General features: G+C 39.1%; 2 protein-coding genes across 2 annotated transcripts; both read right to left on the reverse strand.

The window, feature by feature from the left end:
- Positions 1–727: 727 nt before the first annotated feature.
- LOC140950421 (arylacetamide deacetylase-like) lies at positions 728–10,030 on the reverse strand. Its single transcript, XM_073399646.1, has 5 exons — positions 9,827–10,030; positions 7,477–7,741; positions 5,983–6,046; positions 5,195–5,411; positions 728–3,219 (listed from the first exon to the last, which is right to left on the reverse strand). Exons 1-5 carry the CDS (start codon positions 9,992–9,994, stop codon positions 2,659–2,661), a joined length of 1,275 nt encoding a protein of 424 aa, XP_073255747.1. The 5' UTR covers positions 9,995–10,030; the 3' UTR covers positions 728–2,658.
- A 4,043-nt stretch (positions 10,031–14,073) lies between these two features.
- LOC140949479 (arylacetamide deacetylase-like) lies at positions 14,074–17,960 on the reverse strand. Its single transcript, XM_073398638.1, has 3 exons — positions 17,956–17,960; positions 16,046–16,244; positions 14,074–15,013 (listed from the first exon to the last, which is right to left on the reverse strand). Exons 1-3 carry the CDS (start codon positions 17,958–17,960, stop codon positions 14,477–14,479), a joined length of 741 nt encoding a protein of 246 aa, XP_073254739.1. The 3' UTR covers positions 14,074–14,476.
- Positions 17,961–19,696: the final 1,736 nt, after the last annotated feature.

Genomic DNA, 19,696 nt, shown 5'->3' on the forward strand with positions numbered 1-19,696 from the left:
ACCTGTGTATATACTAGCCTTTCTAATCGGTCACTGAACTTTCTTGTTTTATCACAAAAGATTTCTTTGACACTCTACGGCTCCGAATCTCTTGGCCCCTTAATTTGTTGCCCAAATATCCCGTATCCATATAATATCTACAATCATGGACAAAAGTCCTTGGGGCAGTCAGAACGTAACTTCAATTCTATGCGTTTCACAAGTTCTGTCGCAAAAAGCAATGCTGTCTTTTTAAAAATCCATGTCCCCTCCCCCCTAACCCCACCCAATACAATGTTGAAAGATCAAAGGAATTGTGCCTTGACAGTTTTAACACTGTCTGTGGGGTGGGGGTAGGGGGTAGGGACGTACAGTGTTAGTAGCGAGCGGATACAGTTTCGCGTGTGTTAAAAAGCGTTCGAACTGTATAACTGTCCCAAGACTTTTCTCCATGATTGTAGGTCTAGATTCAGCGGGCTCTTGGCTTTGAACCATAGGCCGGTTTTTGCAGGTGTGGAGGTGATAACTTATGCACTATGTTTCAATCAACTAAGAGATTTTGGCGGGAAACAGTTTCATTGTTAGATGTCATGTGAATTCGAAATATCCAATGAGAGAGCAGGCTGTTGGGAAGAAATTTCCAGCTAATATAACCATTTCAAGTATGGACAGAAAAGAGACAATGTTTTCTACAAAGACCTGTAAAATAATCAAATCCACAAAATAATGTATTTTCTGATATTTTATACCAATAAAAAGGTTAAGAGTTGTACAGATCTTCTTACATAATTATATTAAGAGAAAAGACAGAAAATAATTATGTTCAAAGCCTATTAAAACTAAATCTATAATAATATTAGTTACATGTAACGACTAAAAAAATTAGAATGTGAAACAAAACTAAAAAGGAATGTACTTGCAGACCTCTTATAATACTAATGCCCTGTATACGTGAGTAACACCACCCGGGATGAATTTTGTCTAAATATCGCATTATTTTCTTCTTTCCTTCCTTTCCAAAAGAAACTCTTGACGGACATTATTGTTGCCTTAGTTGGTCACGATGTTTTTCGCCTCTTGGCCAATGTAACGAGGCTCAGAAAAGAAAGAAATATGGTGTGTAGGTGTATTTTTCGTCCCCACATTGAGGACGAGGGTAAAATAATCTCGGGACTCACTCATCATGTAAATATTAAGTAGAAAATAACATGGCCCCAGTTGATCAAAAGGTGGATGGCGTTATCCACTGGATAACGCAATTAGTTTTCGTAACACTTATCCATTGAATAGCGATTTATATGGTGGATAGCGATATCCAACTTTTGAACAACCCAGGCCAGATGCTGAGAAGAAATGGGCCATCTCTGAGTTTCCTCAAGCTCCTGTTTCAAAGCGCTGACAAGTGCCATTGATATGAAAATGGGTTTTTATTCTCATGTAAGTAAATCTTGTTTTTACAAGAAAGATTTTGCATTTAGCCTTGTTTTGAACGTGAGAGTTATTGGAACACAGAAATGATATATTAATCCGAAAATGAAACTCATTGGTGGTAACATTTCTCATGAAAAAAAAAAGCCCTAACTACACGGCCGCTCACTGCACTAACATTTCTTCAAGAAACTAACAGATTTGACATTAAATAATAACACTAATAAATAGGGATTATTTGTATTAAATGTAATAAAAATATACTACCAACCAACTCTATAAAAATGCCTTGTTGCTATAAATTATCTAGAAGTATGACAGTCCTATAAATTATTCGTGTTTACATTGTCCTTTCTTCTAACTTTCCATCTTTTGGCAAAGTTATTGCCTTTCTGTGACTCTTGTTTATTACTTTGAGGCTGTGCACCTTAAGAAAGGGTAAATTAATAGGCCATTTCCGAGTACCTCCGGGCCTGTATCAAAACGAGGTTAACTGCTCACCCTTTGAAATGGAAATGATTTTTGATTCTCATGCAAATAAAACTCATTTTCACATAAAAGGTTGTTCACTTGGCCTCATTTTGAAAGTAGGGGATGGATTTGGAACTCGGAAGTGGCCTATTGATAAGTATGTCTCTTTTCATGTACTGTGGTGAGTGTTGTTTTAAGATGTACAGTTAAAACCCACGAGGTCTTTAAGAACCAGCATTATCCTAAGTTAATAGCCAAAACAGGTTCTTACATAAATGGTAAGTTAGCAAAAATTTAGGCTAGCTTCTTACTAGGCTGTTATTTTCTGAAGAAAAAATATACATTGTAGTTAAGAAAATTAACGGTTTTCAGCTTTTTCCTTATATGTGTATAAAAAAAACTAATCTGAAAAGGCACCTATGTCTCCAAAGAGGATGGCGACTTTCATCATATCTTATCAGTATTTTGCCCAAGTTTACAGCCTTCTTTCAATAAAGATTTTAGAAAATAAGAACTTGTCTCAAATTTTAGGCTAAACAGGTCCTTGTACCGAGGGGGCCTAATTGGCAAATTTTAGCCTAACAGGTTCTTAAAAACCAGGTTCTTTCTCGCGGATTTTTACTTTACTATGATTAATGTCAATACAACGGTACTGATCTTTCCACATCTCTCTCTGCAGTCAAACAGTACCAGAATGCATGTTTCTTTTGGTCAAGGAAGTGAACCTGCCATTCAGAATAAAACAACACTCAATGTCAACTTTTTTCTATTCATCTTTTCTTAAACGTTTTCCTCAAGACTGGTCAGTATGTCTTTAATGTACTGCACTATATCTGCAAAAGCCTCATCACCTTCATCCGTTCTTGCTGGTCCGCCTTCAGTTGCAGTTGTCACAAAGCCATGAAAAGACTTGTAGTTCTTGTATTTGACTGGAACCTCTGCTTTTAGTAATCGCTCTGAATAAAGAAACCCTTCATCCCTTAACACATCAAATTCTGCAGTAATGATAAAGGTTGGTGGGATTCCCCTGAAGTCTTCAGCCATCAAAGGAGATCCTCTGAAATGTGTTAAAGCTTCTGATGTCCTTGAATCCAGTTGTATTTGAGGCTTTTCCTGTAAAGCTTCTAAAGTTGGTTTTCCTAGATATGACATGTACTTTGTGCCTCTAAGATGTTGCGAATGATTACCAGAAAGAAAGATGTCTGTGAGGTTTGTAGAACCATTAAGGTACAGGGAAACAAAATTGGCATGATCTTCTCTAGATAGGATATCATTATCTGCATTTGTCACATAGGATGGCAGATTAAAGTCCAGAAATTGCAGGGAAGGATAGATGAGAATCTAAAAAAAAAAAATGCATAAAGGCACATTTACTTTGTAAATAATATGCACTGAGCTATAGTAATAACCAGACAGTCATTATTTTACAATAAATCCATTTTGCCATGTCTTTTTTGTCATGGGCTTACAGATGGTTTTGAAATGTTGTAACAACAAAAAAGTGATCAGTGATTTGCTCCCTGATGTTACACCAATTGCCACATTTTGACAACTTCTAATATCTACAGTGTATATGTTGTAGTTAATTTTTTATCTCAGGTAATTTTTATTTTTCCTTAACTAACTAACTTAACTAACTTCGTTAGTATGCATTATCATACCCAAAACCAGAAGAAAAACAAAAATTACCTGAGATAAAAAATTAACTGCAACATATACACCAATGTACCTGAACAGTCTCATAACTTTTCCAAAACATTATGAAAGAAAAGAAAACTTAGGTTACTGGATACCTTCGGGGGTGTCTCAAGGGCAAGTAATGTTCAGTAGCACGTTCCTGTTAAACTGCAGATGCTTACAACCCTATACCAAATTAAAGCTTATTAACCTGGCTTTTGTAATAAACCATCAGTTTGTTGAAAAAAAAAACAACAACAACAACAACAAAATGCACTGTCAGTTTTTGTTAGGATTTCTTAATGCCAGCATCCGAAACACGTTTCAAAAGCTAAAATTCACAGCAGTGTTAATTTGATTTGTTCTAGTCATGCTCATATAGTAGTCAAGCCCGGGCAAACCCCAGTACCCTGCCCTTATTGACAGCCCTACTAGCTGTAATTAAGATCTTGACTCAGTACAAATAATTACGCATTGTCTTCTTTATCCTATCTTACCATTTTGAAGGGAACACAGGCCTCAGTAGTGTTTGACCCTTTAAGCCCCAATATCCACATACAAAGTCTCCAAACTGATCTCAATACATTTCCTTAGAGAATGTGTTGAGAGAATTTGATAAACAATCAAGGCATTTTCTCTTTGGTGATCATTTTATTACTTCTCATAACCGGATCTCTTGACAATGTATGGATATCGTTTGGAAAAATTGATTTTGGTCGCCCTCGAGACCTAAAAGATTTAGGGTTATATGGATTGTAAGAAGGTCTTTTACAAAAATTTATTTGTACTCACATAGCACCTTCGCTGTTCTGGTGTCTCAAGGTGGGGGGGGGGGGGGGTACGGGAACTGCCACATATGAGCTAGATAGGTATCACCATATGTCCCCCCTTATAGCTATGGCTTTTGAGGGTCTCCATCCTTAAAAAATAGGGTATCATTTTTGCCCTTTGTTGGCACTCTCTTCCAGGTATGATCATAAGATAAGGAACCATTATTATACCAGCTAAAACTCAAGTGCAGAAATACCCAGCCAGAGGAGAAATTAATCATACCACAGAGCATTAGGAAAGCAATTTAACAATGATTTGTGTGTTTCCATTAAATTCTCCGTTTTTGTTTCTACCCTTGAATTGCGTATTATATTCCAGGTTTAGGCCTTACAAAGAGTACCAATTTTCACTTGGCTCATCTTTAAATACTAAAAATTAATAGGGTCAGGTTTTACAAACCTTAGCTGCATACACCTATCCGAAATTCATGGAAGGACCCCCCTCTCCCACGGGGTGTTCCTACCTTAACTAGTAAAGGTAATTTTAAAAATTAATAAATAAATTTTTCAGCGTGCAAAGAAAGTAGAGCTCAATAGCCTGGGGCTAGTGGATTTTGCTATCGGGCTAGTGAATTCTGTTTTTAACTTGCCCGACGGGCAAGTGATGTCTTTTGAGGAATTCGAATAACAGAAGAACTGTGAAATCAATTCTGTCAGTCAAAAAGTTTTTGGCGCTTGTTGACCTGATGTCTGGGCTGATAAATGCTAGCTTCGGCTTGCCCAAATGGCAAGCTGTAAAAATGATTTTCTTTGCACCCTTTTTTTTTTTTTAATAAAGAATTATATAGTTGACCTCAAACTTATCATACCTGGGCTTTTAAATACTGTGTTTTACAGTGCATTTCAGACACTGTTGCAAGATAATGAGATACTGCTGCAGCCAGATTCCCACCTGCACTATCACCAACAATCATAACACGTGAAACATCGACACCATGTTTTACGCCGGTATTAAGGACACCTACTGCGACACTGTAGCAATCGTTGAACTGAGTGGGGTAAATGTATTGAGGAGCTTGCCTGTAACTACAGAATTGAAAAGAAGATTTGTGAGGACGTAAGAACATGGTAGGGATATTCTTTACAAGGATGCAGCTTTCATGTTTTTCTAAAGTTTAAAGGGGTTGTGTCACGGCCTGCTAGTTCATTTTGTTTTTATAATGTCAGTTACTTGTCCTTTTTCTCTTTGAAGCTTGAGAAATTACAAGTGTGCCTATTGTACACCATTTTTCTCAATATCGACCAAAGTAAAACTGACAGATTGACCAATTATTGATAAATGTAAACACCTTATGTGTACTGAATTTAACCCTCTAAGCCCTAAGAGTGATCAGCATCAAATTTCTCCTTGTGATATCAATGCTTTGTAAAACAGAGTGGGCATGAGAATTACAGACATGATCACACAAGATGAATTTGTTTGATGTTTTATCAACTTCTTCCCACTACTTCTGAGGAAAATGAATAGGGGCAACAAATGAGAATTCCAATTTTGATCTTAAGGTTTAAAGGGTTAAAAAATTAGCTCATTTACAGCAAATTCCACCTGTCTGTTGAATGGATTTTACTTGCCAACTTAGTCAATAGTGTTACTTACTTTGCACTCACAACAATGATTTGGGCAGAGACAGCCAGTCGGCTGCAGAAATCATCATAACCATCTGGAATAAAAAGTAAATAAAAGATACCATCATGGTTTTACTAAGGCATATGTGTTTAATATTATTATCAACTTTATATTTTTTCTTTCTTATGTGCTTGCCTTCTACAGCAAAGAGATAACATTCCATGTTGCCTTGAATGGCATACATTGTCAATGATCATCACTGTCAAAATACTTACTACTGTGAAGGAAAATCTCCTTTCATAAAGAGAGAATTAGAAGCACAATATAACGACAAGGAAAACCCTTGGGGCATTAAGGATTAAAATCTACCATAATTTATTATTGCATTTTTGATCCAACTCATACATAAAAACACAGACAAACTATTAGCAACCTTAACCAACAAGTCCAAACAGCCATTCATCACGACCTGCAGATGGCAGTAGAGGTGGGAGGCGAGAAGAGACTACATGTGCACATGTGTATGTGCCACACAAGTAAATTTCTCATACCTTGATAATACATGTATTTATTCTGCAACAAACCTAATTTTTATGTACACTGAGTGGGTGCCAAAACTTTTTTTATTGAAAATCTATGAAAAACAAGCAGCAAACCACCAACGTCAAGGCTGTGACAATGAAGTGCAAGGTGTAAAGGCTATCTCATTCAAGGTATTCTGAAAATGCATCAACCTCTGGAGCCACGATAATAGAGTACTAAAGTGATGACGTCATAAAAATGAAATTTCTGAAATTATGGGATTTGTCAGGATATTCTGAAAGAACAATGTCCAAGAGGCCTACTTGCCAAAAATGAGCATTTGGGGGCAAATTGTCTCTGAGATCGTAGCCCAGTTATGCTTACAAAACTCCATACAAACCCTTCTAAATTTTTTTTGGGTCAACCCAAAAAAAATTAGAAGGGTTTGTATGGAGTTTTCTGAGTATAACTGGGTTACGATCTCAGAGACAATTTGCCCCCAAATGCTCATTTTTGGCAAGTAGGCCTCTTGGACATTGTTCTTTCAGAATATCCTGACAAATCCCATAATTTCAGAAATTTCATTTTTATGACGTCATCACTTTAGTACTCTGTAGAGATAAATACATTTATTATATAAAACACCAATGAAATACCAAGTGAGCTTTCGCGCGAAAACTTGATATCTTCACATGTGAAAATAACATGTTATCTTCACACGTGAAAATAACACCATTGCTATGGCTTCATAATAAACTGTACCTTTCAGACCAAAAAACCTTTTTAAGTAAAATGGTTTGGCATTTCATTGGTGTTTATATAATAAATAGAATGTTACATGGTCGCTTGGAGATACAAAATTTCGCTTCTCGTGTTGAAAAAAATAAATTACTCGTTCGCTACACTCACTTGTGAAATATTTTTCAACACTCAAAGAGAAATTTCGTATCTCCGCGCAGCCATGTAATATCTTCCATGTACATGAAAAGAAGTAGGACTCACCTAAACTTCCCCAAGTCCATCCTCCACCGTGAAAATAAATTAAACCTGGTAACAAATCTTGTTTATTAGATTCATTTCCCGTATGCTTCTTTGTTTTATTCACAGGCTTGTATATTCTCACACCAACACCAAATAACTCAGTGTCATTGACCTCCAAAAACTCAGCATAACTATCATTCTTGTAAAAATGACTCGTAAATGAAAGTAAAGAGGCCATATTTGAGTAATAGTCATCACTTATTCCAAGAAGTGTAGCGAGGTAACCCTGAAAAAGAAAGATAAGACATCTCTTTTCTTTGTTATTACAGTCATTGAAGCTGCTGTTCAGTTCTTTTTTCTCAACTTTTTAAAAGGAACACTGGTGGAGGATTTATAGGAGGGCCTGCGGGAACCATGCTGCACCATAGTTCCAAAACCAAATGTGGCAGGGTTATAAAAACCTAGAGATACAGTGTATACCATTATGCCCTAGCTTGTGCCACAGACGAATCTAAATCTCTGGTCATGTTTGCATGTGAGCCAGTGCTGAAATCCTTCTACTTGGCCCCCCAACATGTACCAGGAATTAAGTACAAAATATGTGCCATGGTTGGCCTGTTAAAAAAACATTGTTTGATTGACTAATCAAGTTGGAGGGAAATTGGAAATGCACTTCCACTTAGTGGTGTGTGGAGTCTATTGGGGGCCGAGAAAAAGGATCTCAGCACTGCTTCAAAGGCATTACTAGTCAGCGTTAGTAAGTACATCTGCAACACAGGCTAGGTTACGTAAGGTTACAATTGACAATTAGATAAATTAAAAGGACACCTATTAATAAAACAGTATTTAAAATGCTCAGTCCTAATTTGATGAAGTACAAAGGAGTGACCACAATTCCTTAGTAACCTTGTTCTACAGGGTGGAAGGAGATCCACCAAAGGGTCCTCAGCGGAATTTGTGACGCTCTTCCACAACTTATTATCTTATTATTATAGGCGTGGCCTCCTTGACAAAGCCAAAATGAACTGGTCTCTTCTGAAACTTATCAATTTTAGAAAGATACTTATCATAACTTGCAACACACCATACCGAAATGTAGAAGTAAAAAGAAGTACAATCAGACTATGGATGAGGTGTTCTAGACTATGACCATATTTCTTGCACACTTATAATACCATAAAATTCTGAAAATAAGCCCTGGGACTTATATTATTCAAAGGCCCTTTTTGAGGGGCTAATTTTTGGATGGGGCTTATCTACCGAGGGAAATTTGGGTCTCAAAATCGATTGGGCTAGCCTTATAGTTGGAGGGAAATTTACCGTTTTTGCTTTGTTTCACTTTGTATTTGAGGGCAATTTCCTACTACAAGCCCCCGGGGGGCTTATATTTGGAGGGGCGATTTAACGGAGGGTTTTTTGCGGTACAAGTTTGGGGGGCTTATATTTGGAGGGGCTTATACATGGAGGGGCTTATTTTCGGAATTTTACGGTATGTCACTGATATGTGCATATGCCTTTCTGCTTTGCCAATCCACAACTGATGAAAACTCCAAAAGAATCTACATGTAGCTATTGAATAATAAGATTGAGGAAAACTTTGCTAGTACCCCTACACCGTTATATTGATATTTTTTCAGTCATCCATGGCTACAAGCATAAATATAAAGATCTCTACGTGAGAACATTTATAAATTAAGACTATACACTATTTTGCAGAGATCTTTAAGGGCAAACATTTCTTTCAGACCTTTAATCAGCCAAAATTACTGAAGCTTTAGCTAAAGATCTGTTGTCTAGTAACAATCCTCTGTACAAGGATAGACCCATGCAGACCTATTTACGTAGTGTGGGAGCTTGCTGGTCGTTTCGATACAAGTCGATTCAGTCGAGATGTAAATAGTTTCGCGTTCTTGGCTTATAGACCGGTAATATTCACGAAATACTTATTCAGCTCCACTATAAGGGGTGACGAATGGTAAAATCCGAGACTGGCCGAGACGCCGAGATCCTAGTTAGAAATCCGAGCCCGAGACTCTTTGGTAAAAAGTTTCGAGACTCAAAAAAAGTAAAAACAAACCATGCAAAAACGAGACTTCGAGACTTGTCAAAAACGCTTCCGAGATTTCGAGATCCTGCCAAAATTTTCCGAGACCCACGTTTTTCGAGGTACCATTCGCCACCCCTACTATAAGTTCGTTCCAAGCAAAATGACATACACGTAACTCCTAAATTTGAATGCGTACTATCAAAAACTACTTCAGCAACATAGTTACTGATTTTGTAAATTTTTTTCCGCTCGCCTAACGGAGAGATGTTTTGTCCTTACAAACAGAAATTTAGCTTACACAACTCTCATTAGGATTGAACTTACCACATCTTTGGCTAAGCCAAAACTGAACCCCACTAACTTAAACTGCCAGGTTGAATTCTCCGGGAAATCATCTGGAACGGGTACATTTACCAAACGCTGGTAAACTCTACCCACAATTATAGCCAACAACGCTACTAATATGCACAGGAGAGCGATGCAAAATCTCATTTTCACATGGCCGTTGGATGATAAACTTTTTTGATCCACAACAGTGAATTGAAGTGCCAGGCGCTCCTGCCCAGTCCTTTTCTTGTTACCCCAATTCCTCGATTTTCCCACCATTTATCATTGCGTGTTTTTTTTTTCTTTTTTTCTTTTTTTTAAGTATAAATCTTATCACCTGGCCGGTTGAACCAGAAAGGATTTTTGACTTTTGGTAAATATTTATTACCAGCATGTACGGAGAAATCCTGCATCCTTTCGCCGAGGCATGGCTGAACTGGGACAGGTGTAACAAAGTGTAACAATTTTATTACAAAGTGCGACATTCTCGTCCCCAGAGCCACTCGGCTTAATTTATAACGAACCAGCTGTGGCTCCCCCACCCAGATTGCACACTTCTGCATTGAGACCCCCCTGCTAAATCCAAGATGGAGGAAAAAAATGAAATTGAAAGGACTAAGTGGAGCGACACGACGGTGATAATGTAATAAAGGCGGCTATAGAAACAGAGCAAAAGAATAAACTGCCGAGAGACCGGCAACATTGTCAAGAAAATTACCAAAAAACGAGAAGTCCAAAGACCCTGGGTCCAAAGACAACTGCAAAGGTGATCATAACAGCGTATATTTCTTTTTCATAACGTGATATTTCGGCTTGCCATACCAGCCTTCGTCAGGCTTACGGATGTAATGTCCCTCCAAAAAATTGTTTTAAAGGCATAAGCGGAAATGACGTACAACACAAAAAAGAAAACAAAAACTTATAAAGATATGGATTTCAATAATTCGTCAATAATTCAATCATGTCAATAATTCAATGATAATAATAGTTCAATAACTCACGGCGGTTTAATAGGCCATTAGGTTCAAGAACCATGACCTAATCCATCAAATTTACGGACTGAGTCACGTGAAGAATGAATTTTGAATGAATTTTGGCAAGAAAGTTCCACGCAGTATCAGAAAGCACTGGGGAGACAGGCACTGATGAATCGGCCAAAATTATATTATTGGGATTAGCCCCAAAGACACTAAAAGATCGATAAAGCACCTGAAGCCAGTCCAGTAACCTCGATCGAAGGTCTTGCTTTTACATGTTGCGTGATTCTTGCGACTCTCCCTTTCTTTCCCGCCCCTCGCACTCGCTTCTCCTTTCGCGTGCTGCTCTCGCGTCACTTCTCGCGACTTCCTAAATGGAGCTGACTTGCTCGCAGGGTATCCGTCAGTGCAGTGATCAGTTACTGTACGACCTCAGAGGAGGATCGAATAGTATCCCATGATGCATTTTTCGGGAAGCATCACGCAACATCGCAGTCATAGCAGATTCCATCTTGAAATAAGGTCGTTTTCTCGTCGGCTTTTTTCTCACTCGATTTCCAGTAAAAGGAAAAAAATTACATTATTTCGTTATTTGACATGATTTCTCCGATTTGCAATGGCTTAAGAGCGAAGTTTCCATTTAGAAACATTTATTTTCACGGTTTCAATTAGTCTTCCTATCACAAAGTGTTCAGTGACCCACAACCAGGTCATGAATATTCAAGATTTTTTGGAATATATGTTGAAATCTTACAAATGTGGACCTCACGCCAGCAAAATGAAGTCCTGAATATTGTACAGGCCAAGAAGTACCCAGAAGTACCCACATTTTGAAGACTTTTTTGTCGACCAAAGATGGCTGAAATTTCGAATCTTTTATTACATTTCAACGCCATGTGTCATAATATATGTGTAAAGCCTAATGAAGGCTATAATCTGTTGGGCACTTTTGAGAGCGCTTTATGCCGAAGCAATCACTTTGTATTTTCAAAGAGGTTATTTTTAAAAGGAATTTGACTATAAATATTTTAATTCGAAGAAGGAGCGGTGTAGAACGGTGTGTTTCAGTGTGAAAAGAACCCAAAGAAAGGTACCACGCAGCATGCAAGCCGGCACAACGTAAACTGAAGCCTGCTCAGAATTTGAAAAAGAAACATCATGCAGAAACTTTATTTATTCAAAAGAACAGATCAGTATTCTGGCCAGGAAATTTCCTTGAAGATTGCTTGAGTCAGTACCGGTTAGACTGTGCTTCAGAGAATTGTTTGTCGAATCGATAGGTTAAATTTTATTTGTAACTGCCATTGTAAACTTCAGCTCCTTTGAGCGCGATGCTGTAATAAATTCTCCTTTGGTAATTAGCTTCACAGCGTAGCGGATGTTTTGTTGTAACCACTTTATAGATCAGTCATAGTTTTGGTTCTCCTCTGGCCTGGGTTCTCCTAGTGAACCTAGCGAAGCTTATCAATTGCGAGTCTTACAATTTGTGTTTACAGTGCGACCGAGCGCGGCGCAAGTAGTTCTCGACCGATCAGTGAATTACATGTAAAACCCTTCTCAGTCAAAGCAACGCTGAAATTCTCCTTTAAAGCACAGTGAATATAAGCCAACTCGATAATCTCAAAAGCAGAAGCTGCTGAACCGAAACATGTTTGGAAACCATCCACATCGAGCACCGCGATCGACGTTCGCTACGCACGCAGTGATAATATAACATGAATCGAGGTGCATCATGGGATACTATTCGATCGTCGTCTGGTACGACCTCTAAGTCAGACCAGACAACACTGCTCTCTCTCTCTGTTTCGCCGAGGCTTGTCTGAACAATGATTAGCCTGAGACCTGGCTGGTCCGGGATATAGGCTAGCGGTGCCAGCCGAGCGGGGGATTGGAGAGTGGAGATGGGCAAAGGGCTGCACAACTTCCCCTGCTTAGTCCCCACTCGGTTCGCTTCTTTCTTTGCGCTCTTTTAACCGCTCTTTTTCCCTCTTAGGAGCCCAGTCCCAGGCTAATAGGCCTTTTCACACTGTTTTTTGTAAACTTTTGACGCGGACAAGTTAGGAAAGGTCGACACCACTGGAAAGAGCGCATTAATATTAGTAAAATTGCAAAGTTTGAAAGTGATACGTCCTCGAGCTCGAGTCTCGAGCTCGGATGTACACGCAAATTCATACTCCCACCGTGATACGAGGGGGAGGGGGGTTTGATTGCAGTATTTCTAAACGATTTTGTCTTCAGTGGAAATTAAGTCATTGAATAAAAATTCCAAGAAGCGCGTTCTGATCCGACAAATTACCGACCAGTATCCGTAATTCCAGCCGTGGCATAAGTTTTTGAAAGGATTATTTACGATCGACCAGGTATTTCAGTATTTAACAAAGAATAGCTTTCTTACTAGTCATCACATCGGATTATCGTTCCTTGCATTTCACACTTACGGCACTTCTTGAGGCTACTGATTGTTGGGCCATTAACACTGATCGTGGCTCTGTTAACGCCATCGTCTTTTTGGACCTAAAAAAGACCTTTAATACAGTAGAACATGATATTTCGTGTATAACGAAATAACAATACTATGGGATTTGTCGGTCCAGTTATAAATGGTTTACTTCTTACCCAGAAAAGCGAACTCAAACTTGTCACATTAACTCCTGTAAGTCAACCCCGAAATTTTTTAGATACGGTGTTCCTCAGGGAACAATTTTGGGACCTCTTTTGTTTTTGTTATATATTACTGCGCTTTTTTAAAAACACGCCAGTTCTGAAGTTCAAATGCCAACTGACATTTGCGTTTTTCGCCGGGGTCAAACTTCTTAGAGGACAGAAACAGAAGTTTACTTGAATGCATTCAAAAGGTTATGGTTTGTGATTCGTGATTTGCGGATTTTGCGAATCCGTTTTGTGTGTTTCTCTGTTTCAAAGTTCGTTGCTTGTGATCGTAATTATGATTGACGGCAGCAAAAAACGCATTTGTGAAGGGAGCTTTTGAACTTCAGAGTTCGTCGCGTGTTTTTGAAAAGCGCTGTTATATTACGACTTACCAAATTGCCTAACGTATCCACAAACAAAAAGGATGTACGCCGATGATACCAGCTTTACGTCTGCTAGTGCAGACGTTACGCATATAAATGATTGCCTCCAGTCAATTTAATTATGACTTAAATAACGTTGTACACATGGTTATCAGCTATCAAGAATACGCTGTGTTTATGCTTATTGCATCACTTAAGGCAGAAATTATTGCAATCGACAGAAAGTTCTCATCGATCAAACCTTAAATTGGGAGTGCCATATTGACAATATGATTGTAAAAAGATTGATTCTGCCATCGATGCAATTAAACAAATGCGGCATTCATCCCATTTAATGTTTTGGTCAACGATCAGCCTTGTTCAACCTCACTTTGATTATTGTAAAGTGGTGGTGGTGTAGGGAAGCTGTAACAAAGGCCTTTCTGAAAAACTTCAACGCCTTCAAAATCCGGCAGTTGGATGATGTGTTTGGATGATGTGTTCGGGGCATTAGGGTGGCATAAACTCTGCCGTCAAAGAATAGAGAAGAAATCTACTATATGATGTTTAAGACCTTATATGGGATGACTCCAGATTATCTACGATCAAGATTTGTTTATCGCGACAACGTGATAATGACAATCCTTTAAGACTAAATTCTACAACTCCTTGAGGTAATCAGTGATATCTCGCAGCCCCTGGCGATACTCTTCTGTTGTAAAAATGGGAACTGGCTGAAAAGTCATAAAACCATGGTATGTCACGTAATTAGGATGAGTAACTTTGACCCCATCACCAAGTAAACGCGCCTTGTATAAAAGACCTTCGTCTTTCAGGACATCATATTCACAAGTTATCAGTAGAGTCTTTGGTAATCCCTTCAAGCTATCTGCCATTAAAGGTGACACCCGGTAATCAATCAAACCATCGATGACAGCTTTTGGAATATTTTCCGGTGGCTTTTTTGGAGCCTTTTGCTGCTCCTTGTCTTTGACACCAACATACGAAGAGTACTTGGTGTTGCGGAGGTGCACCGAGTGATTATTTGCCAACAATGTGGAAGCTAAGTTTGGAGTTCCCGTCATGTAATAAGACCAGTATTCTGCCATTTGACGCTGTGTAAGAATTGGAGAGTCCTTAGTTTTAAAAGAAGGAAGAGACAAGTCTAGGAACTCTACAGCAGGGTATAGCAGGATCTAGATAGGGTAAAAAGAGAGAGAAACAAATACGGTATATCACATGTTCATTTCAACACAAGATACTACGATAGACTACGAACTAGCGTGAAAAAACAGTGGACATTTCGCGAAGCCACCACTGGTTTCCCCACGAAATGACGCCTGAAGAATAAGCCCAGAAATTCGATACTAATGACGTATCACTACCCAGATCACGGTAGTATTTCTGATTGGTCGTGCAACTTGAAAATTTGCATCAACCAATCAGAAGTACTACTCAAATTTGGGTAGTATAACACTTCATCAGTATGGAATTTCTGCGCTTGTTACTCAGACGTCACTTCGCGAGAAAACCTGTAGTGGCGTCACCGGAAATGTAGGCTGTTTTCTCAGGCTAACTACGAACAGCCCACTTTTTTCGTAACTCCTCGAACAGAACACGCGCGTGAAAAAAGGCCAATCTCGCTACCATGGGCGCGAGACAAGAAAGGCGGGACCTGACATCCCACTTTGACAAAACATAGATCACCTTCGTGAGGACGTTTGTTGCCGTTATCTAGAAGTGGCATTCTCTATCATTCTCCCTCTTCTCGTCTTTCTCGGAACCCTCTTCAGTAGTATATATAATATTTTTTTTTATTTTACGTCAAATGAGAGTACTTGTCAATTGGTAGGAAAGATTTCTTTATTCCCCTTTGGTAAGTTCTCAAAAATCACTAAGTTTATTTCTAAATAGCCAAGAATAAATAGCCGCCTCCCGCACCACGTTTGAAAATAAACACAACAAGTAAATCAGAGTTAAATCGGAATTTCAACCAAAATGCAAAAATACCACATCTCCAGTCGCACCTGCTAGCGCTCTATAGCTCGCTCGTGCTCCGCCCTTTTGCCGGCTATACCTTCACTTGTGGTCTCTTTCATTCTTTCTTTGTGTCAAAATAAGAGCCGAGAGAGAGAGAGGGAGGGGGGGAGGGAGAGGAGGAGGGGGGAGAGGGACTGGGATAAGTGTGAGAGGACCTTGGGAACAAGGTTAGGGACCTTTTTACTTACCTGAGCAGCCAGTCTTAAATTGTCATCTCTAAGTTTCAGAGCAATTGCGGTTGCTAGGTTACCACCCGCACTGTCGCCAGCGACAACTACGCGATTGGAGTTTATACCATATTTATCAGCAGTGGTCAGCACGTTCTCAACAACAGCATAACAGTCATGGAACTGGGTTGGGAATGTGTACTTTGGTGCTAACCTGTACCTGAAAGACATTCATCATTAAGGTTAATTTGTTATTTGCAAGGAAGTGATATTACTAATGAAGTATTGCTATCCCCGATAGTAATCAATGCAACAACAGCATTCTAAATACTATTCATTCAGTAGATGTTGGCACCAAAGCAGCTTCTTTAGCTATCTGAGAAATATCAGGGAAACTCTGTAAACTATCTAATCGATGTCCTACTAGTTATTATCTACAGATAGCATGCACCTCTTTGACATATATCAGTACTCATATATCAGTACTCATATATCAGTACTCACAGTGTACTCACAATTGATAAGTTATGCATGGTTCAATTTGACCGGTAACAATGCCCCCCGGGCATACCCCCCCGGGGATTTGCAATTTTTAGTCTTTCTTGGAGGTCTATTCCCCACCCCCTGAGCACGCAGAAAGAGACCATACCCCACCCCGGAGCTCCAGATCGACTTCATATACGTTTTTTGGGTACATCTTTTTGATTCGTAAAAAAGCAAAACGAGACGTTTTCACAACTTTCAAGAACGTTTTCCAAAATTTATTGAGAGAAGGATAATGGATGTCATAATGTAGTTAAAACATGAACAATAAATTTGAAAACGAAAACGAAGAAGAAAATACTCTTAAAAAGCGCCTCCTTGACAGAACAGTTTATAAGAACACTGGACCGAATCTCTGTTTATCCATACATATCAAAAGCCTTGTCTGCCTTGTATCCGTTTTCATATATAAGTTTTCTTACCTTTAAAGCCAGGCTGAAAAAATATCTCTGTATTTCTTTTCCAAAACATAATTATATAAAATGCATTCGAATACGCATCATACTCACATTCGTTTCAAATTTTAAGACATACCTTTAAATACAGACTTTAATTTTGATAGGTTGTTCTTCTCAAACCACTCTCCGACAAATTCTTGCTTTTTTTCCTTAAAAAATCGTGTAAACTGCGCGAGAAATTTTGATTTGCCCCACCCTCCTACCCCCTGGACAAGACCGCCTCAAACGGGCCCGGGGGGATGGTAACAGGTCAAATTTAACCATGCATTTTTGGAAAAAAACTACAAACAAAAAAATTACAACCAAGGCACTTTGTTAGCAGATGATATGCACAGACAATACAGTGATGGCAAGGTATCAATGTTAGTGAGGAAATGATAAACCCAAAAGTACGGTGAATGTTAGCCTGCAAAACAGGCGCTATTTTTTTCGCATTTCACAGACGAGCACGAGGGGGTCGTGGAGCGGGATCCATGCGCTGCAGGGGAAGGCGCCTTCCTCGCCGTGCGTGTCTTGCGCTCTGGAGGCTGGAGAGGGCAAGCGTTGGCGGACGGGAAAAGGGAAAAGAGGAACTTTCTCCCTCTCCTCCTGAAGAAAAAAGGAAGAAGAACAGCCTGATCTTAGGATAGATGATTGAAGTTGGACTGAATATTAAAGAAGCACAGGCTTAAAGTGTCTTTTAAGAAAGGACTGCAGTGCAAGTGCAGCCTCATACCAAGAAAAGTGCTCTGGGGACCGGCGAGGTTAGTGCATACAAGCCGCGTATTTTTAAGTAAAACGAGCTAGTTCATCATTTCCCGCGCATAAACGCCATCCGTGATTTTTAAAGCAGACGAAGATAGGGAGATAGTAGAAAGTGCTATTAAGAAGATCTAGAAAGAGGTTCCTGTAAACACAACCCCCCCCGCCCACTCCCCTACCACCACCTACCGCATCTTTTTGTCCCAGGCAATGCCCTTGTTCTTCTCTTGGAGCCACAAAGCTCTGAGAAATCTCTATTTTCTTTGACCTTTGAAAACACACCAGCTAGGTGTTTATAGGGCTACGGACATTTTTGGTCATTCATCTACTGGTTCGATAGGCGCTTGGTGTTGTAACCTCTAGTGAGCGACTCGTGCACCTAGCTACTTTGTGAGTTATGACTCACTCCTATTTCTGCAAGTACGTGACATCTTAATTTTCAAGTGTTGGTTTGTTCAGCATGCGTGACTTTGCTACAAGTCCTTTTGGTCAGCGAAACCAAAACAACTTCCAGGGCATATTTTTATCCCCGGAAAATTTTTCATCTGTTCGTATTTCCTAGCTGAAAGTTTAGAGATCCGAGAACTTGTATAGGGATCAAAACTTACTTTCTCGAAAATTTCATCTAGAAAAAAGGCTCCCGAAAATTCTAGGCGACCTTTTTAGGGTAAAAATCTGTTAAAAATGGGCAATTATACCCTTTTTTTTAGATGTTTGAAAATCCTGGAGGCAAGCAAGAAATTTTACGACAAAAGTTCCGAAAATTCTAGATCTCAAATCGTCCTCCGAACAGATATTTTCCGAAAATTGACGTTGATCGCCCCTGGCGATATACGTTTCTCAGAATATTTCAAGCAATTCCTTGAACTCGACGGTCAGTAAAGTCGGTGTTTTGGCTAAATGCAGGCTTTGTTGTATTTGTTTAATTGATAAATTGCTTTAGTGTGACAAGGCTTGTTTTCCCTTGGTAGTAAAACGTTTTATACACGACGGAAGCAAACTGATTGAACATGATTTGATACGCTCGCGATGCTTTATGAACCAGTTTAACATGAACTCGATTAGAAATTCACTCTTACACTCACTCCAACGCTCGCGTGCTCTTAACTTTATCGTGGACAGGTTTCAGACAAATAATACCATGATTTATTCTCACGGACTTTTTATAAACACTTATCTGACTTATTTTGGTTCAAAGTTCAGTTTTTATCGATCGCCTTCGTGTCGTGTAGCGTTACATGCACAGATATTTGACACGGTTAATGTGAAATATAAACAATCGAAATAGACTGCAACTGATGCAAATTATTTGAAATGTCATGCTTTACTCGCAGCACTTCACTTTCCACTGGAAACTACTAGTTGTTATTTATTACAGTAGAATCCCAATTTCTCGAACCTTCGGTTTCTCGAACCTCCCGATAACTCGAACCAAACCTGATTCGTTCTGTAACGTTGCTAGATAGCTAGGGTTATTAGTAAATACTGTAGGGAGCCACCTTAAACAGCGAAATTTTATCCCCGTTTTTCGAAACCTCCCGATAATTCGAACCATCTTCTTTTCCCCAGAAGGTTCGAAAAATCGAATTCAACTGTATTGTATCAGTTGTATAATAGATCAGGCCCGGGGGGTAGTGGGGTTCCGGGGGGCACTCCCTTATTTGGCATATACGGGTATGTGCCGCTTGAACAGGGTATGGTTTTCAAGGTCTTGAGGGTATACAATTTCACTACTGAGCGTCTTCAGAACAGGGTGTCTGCTTTGACTGGAAGCCTTTTAAAGAGTGTGAAGACTTGCGATGAGCGGCCTACATTTGTAATACCAACATTTTTTTCCCTAAACATCTATTTCCACGATTTTAGTGTAAAAAATTAATTAATTCTGTATTCAAAACACAGCAAATCAGGGTCAGAAAGTAGTGTCTCCTGT

This window comes from Porites lutea, chromosome 10, assembly GCF_958299795.1.
Source record: "Porites lutea chromosome 10, jaPorLute2.1, whole genome shotgun sequence".
Lineage (NCBI taxonomy): Eukaryota > Metazoa > Cnidaria > Anthozoa > Scleractinia > Poritidae > Porites > Porites lutea.

Bases quoted from the DNA above. Each gene is read 5' to 3' on its own strand.
- LOC140950421 (XM_073399646.1), bottom strand. From the start codon at position 9,994: ATGAGATTTTGCATCGCTCTCCTGTGCATATTAGTAGCGTTGTTGGCT. The intron at 7,742-9,826 runs GTAAGTTCAATC...TTTCTTTTTCAG, and splicing joins TTGGCTTAGCCAAAGATGTG to GGTTACCTCGCTACACTTCT. The intron at 5,412-5,982 runs GTAAGTAACACT...TCAATTCTGTAG, and splicing joins ATCATTGTTGTGAGTGCAAA to TTACAGGCAAGCTCCTCAAT.
- LOC140949479 (XM_073398638.1), bottom strand. The intron at 15,014-16,045 runs GTAAGTAAAAAG...TACCCTATCTAG, and splicing joins ATTTAAGACTGGCTGCTCAG to ATCCTGCTATACCCTGCTGT.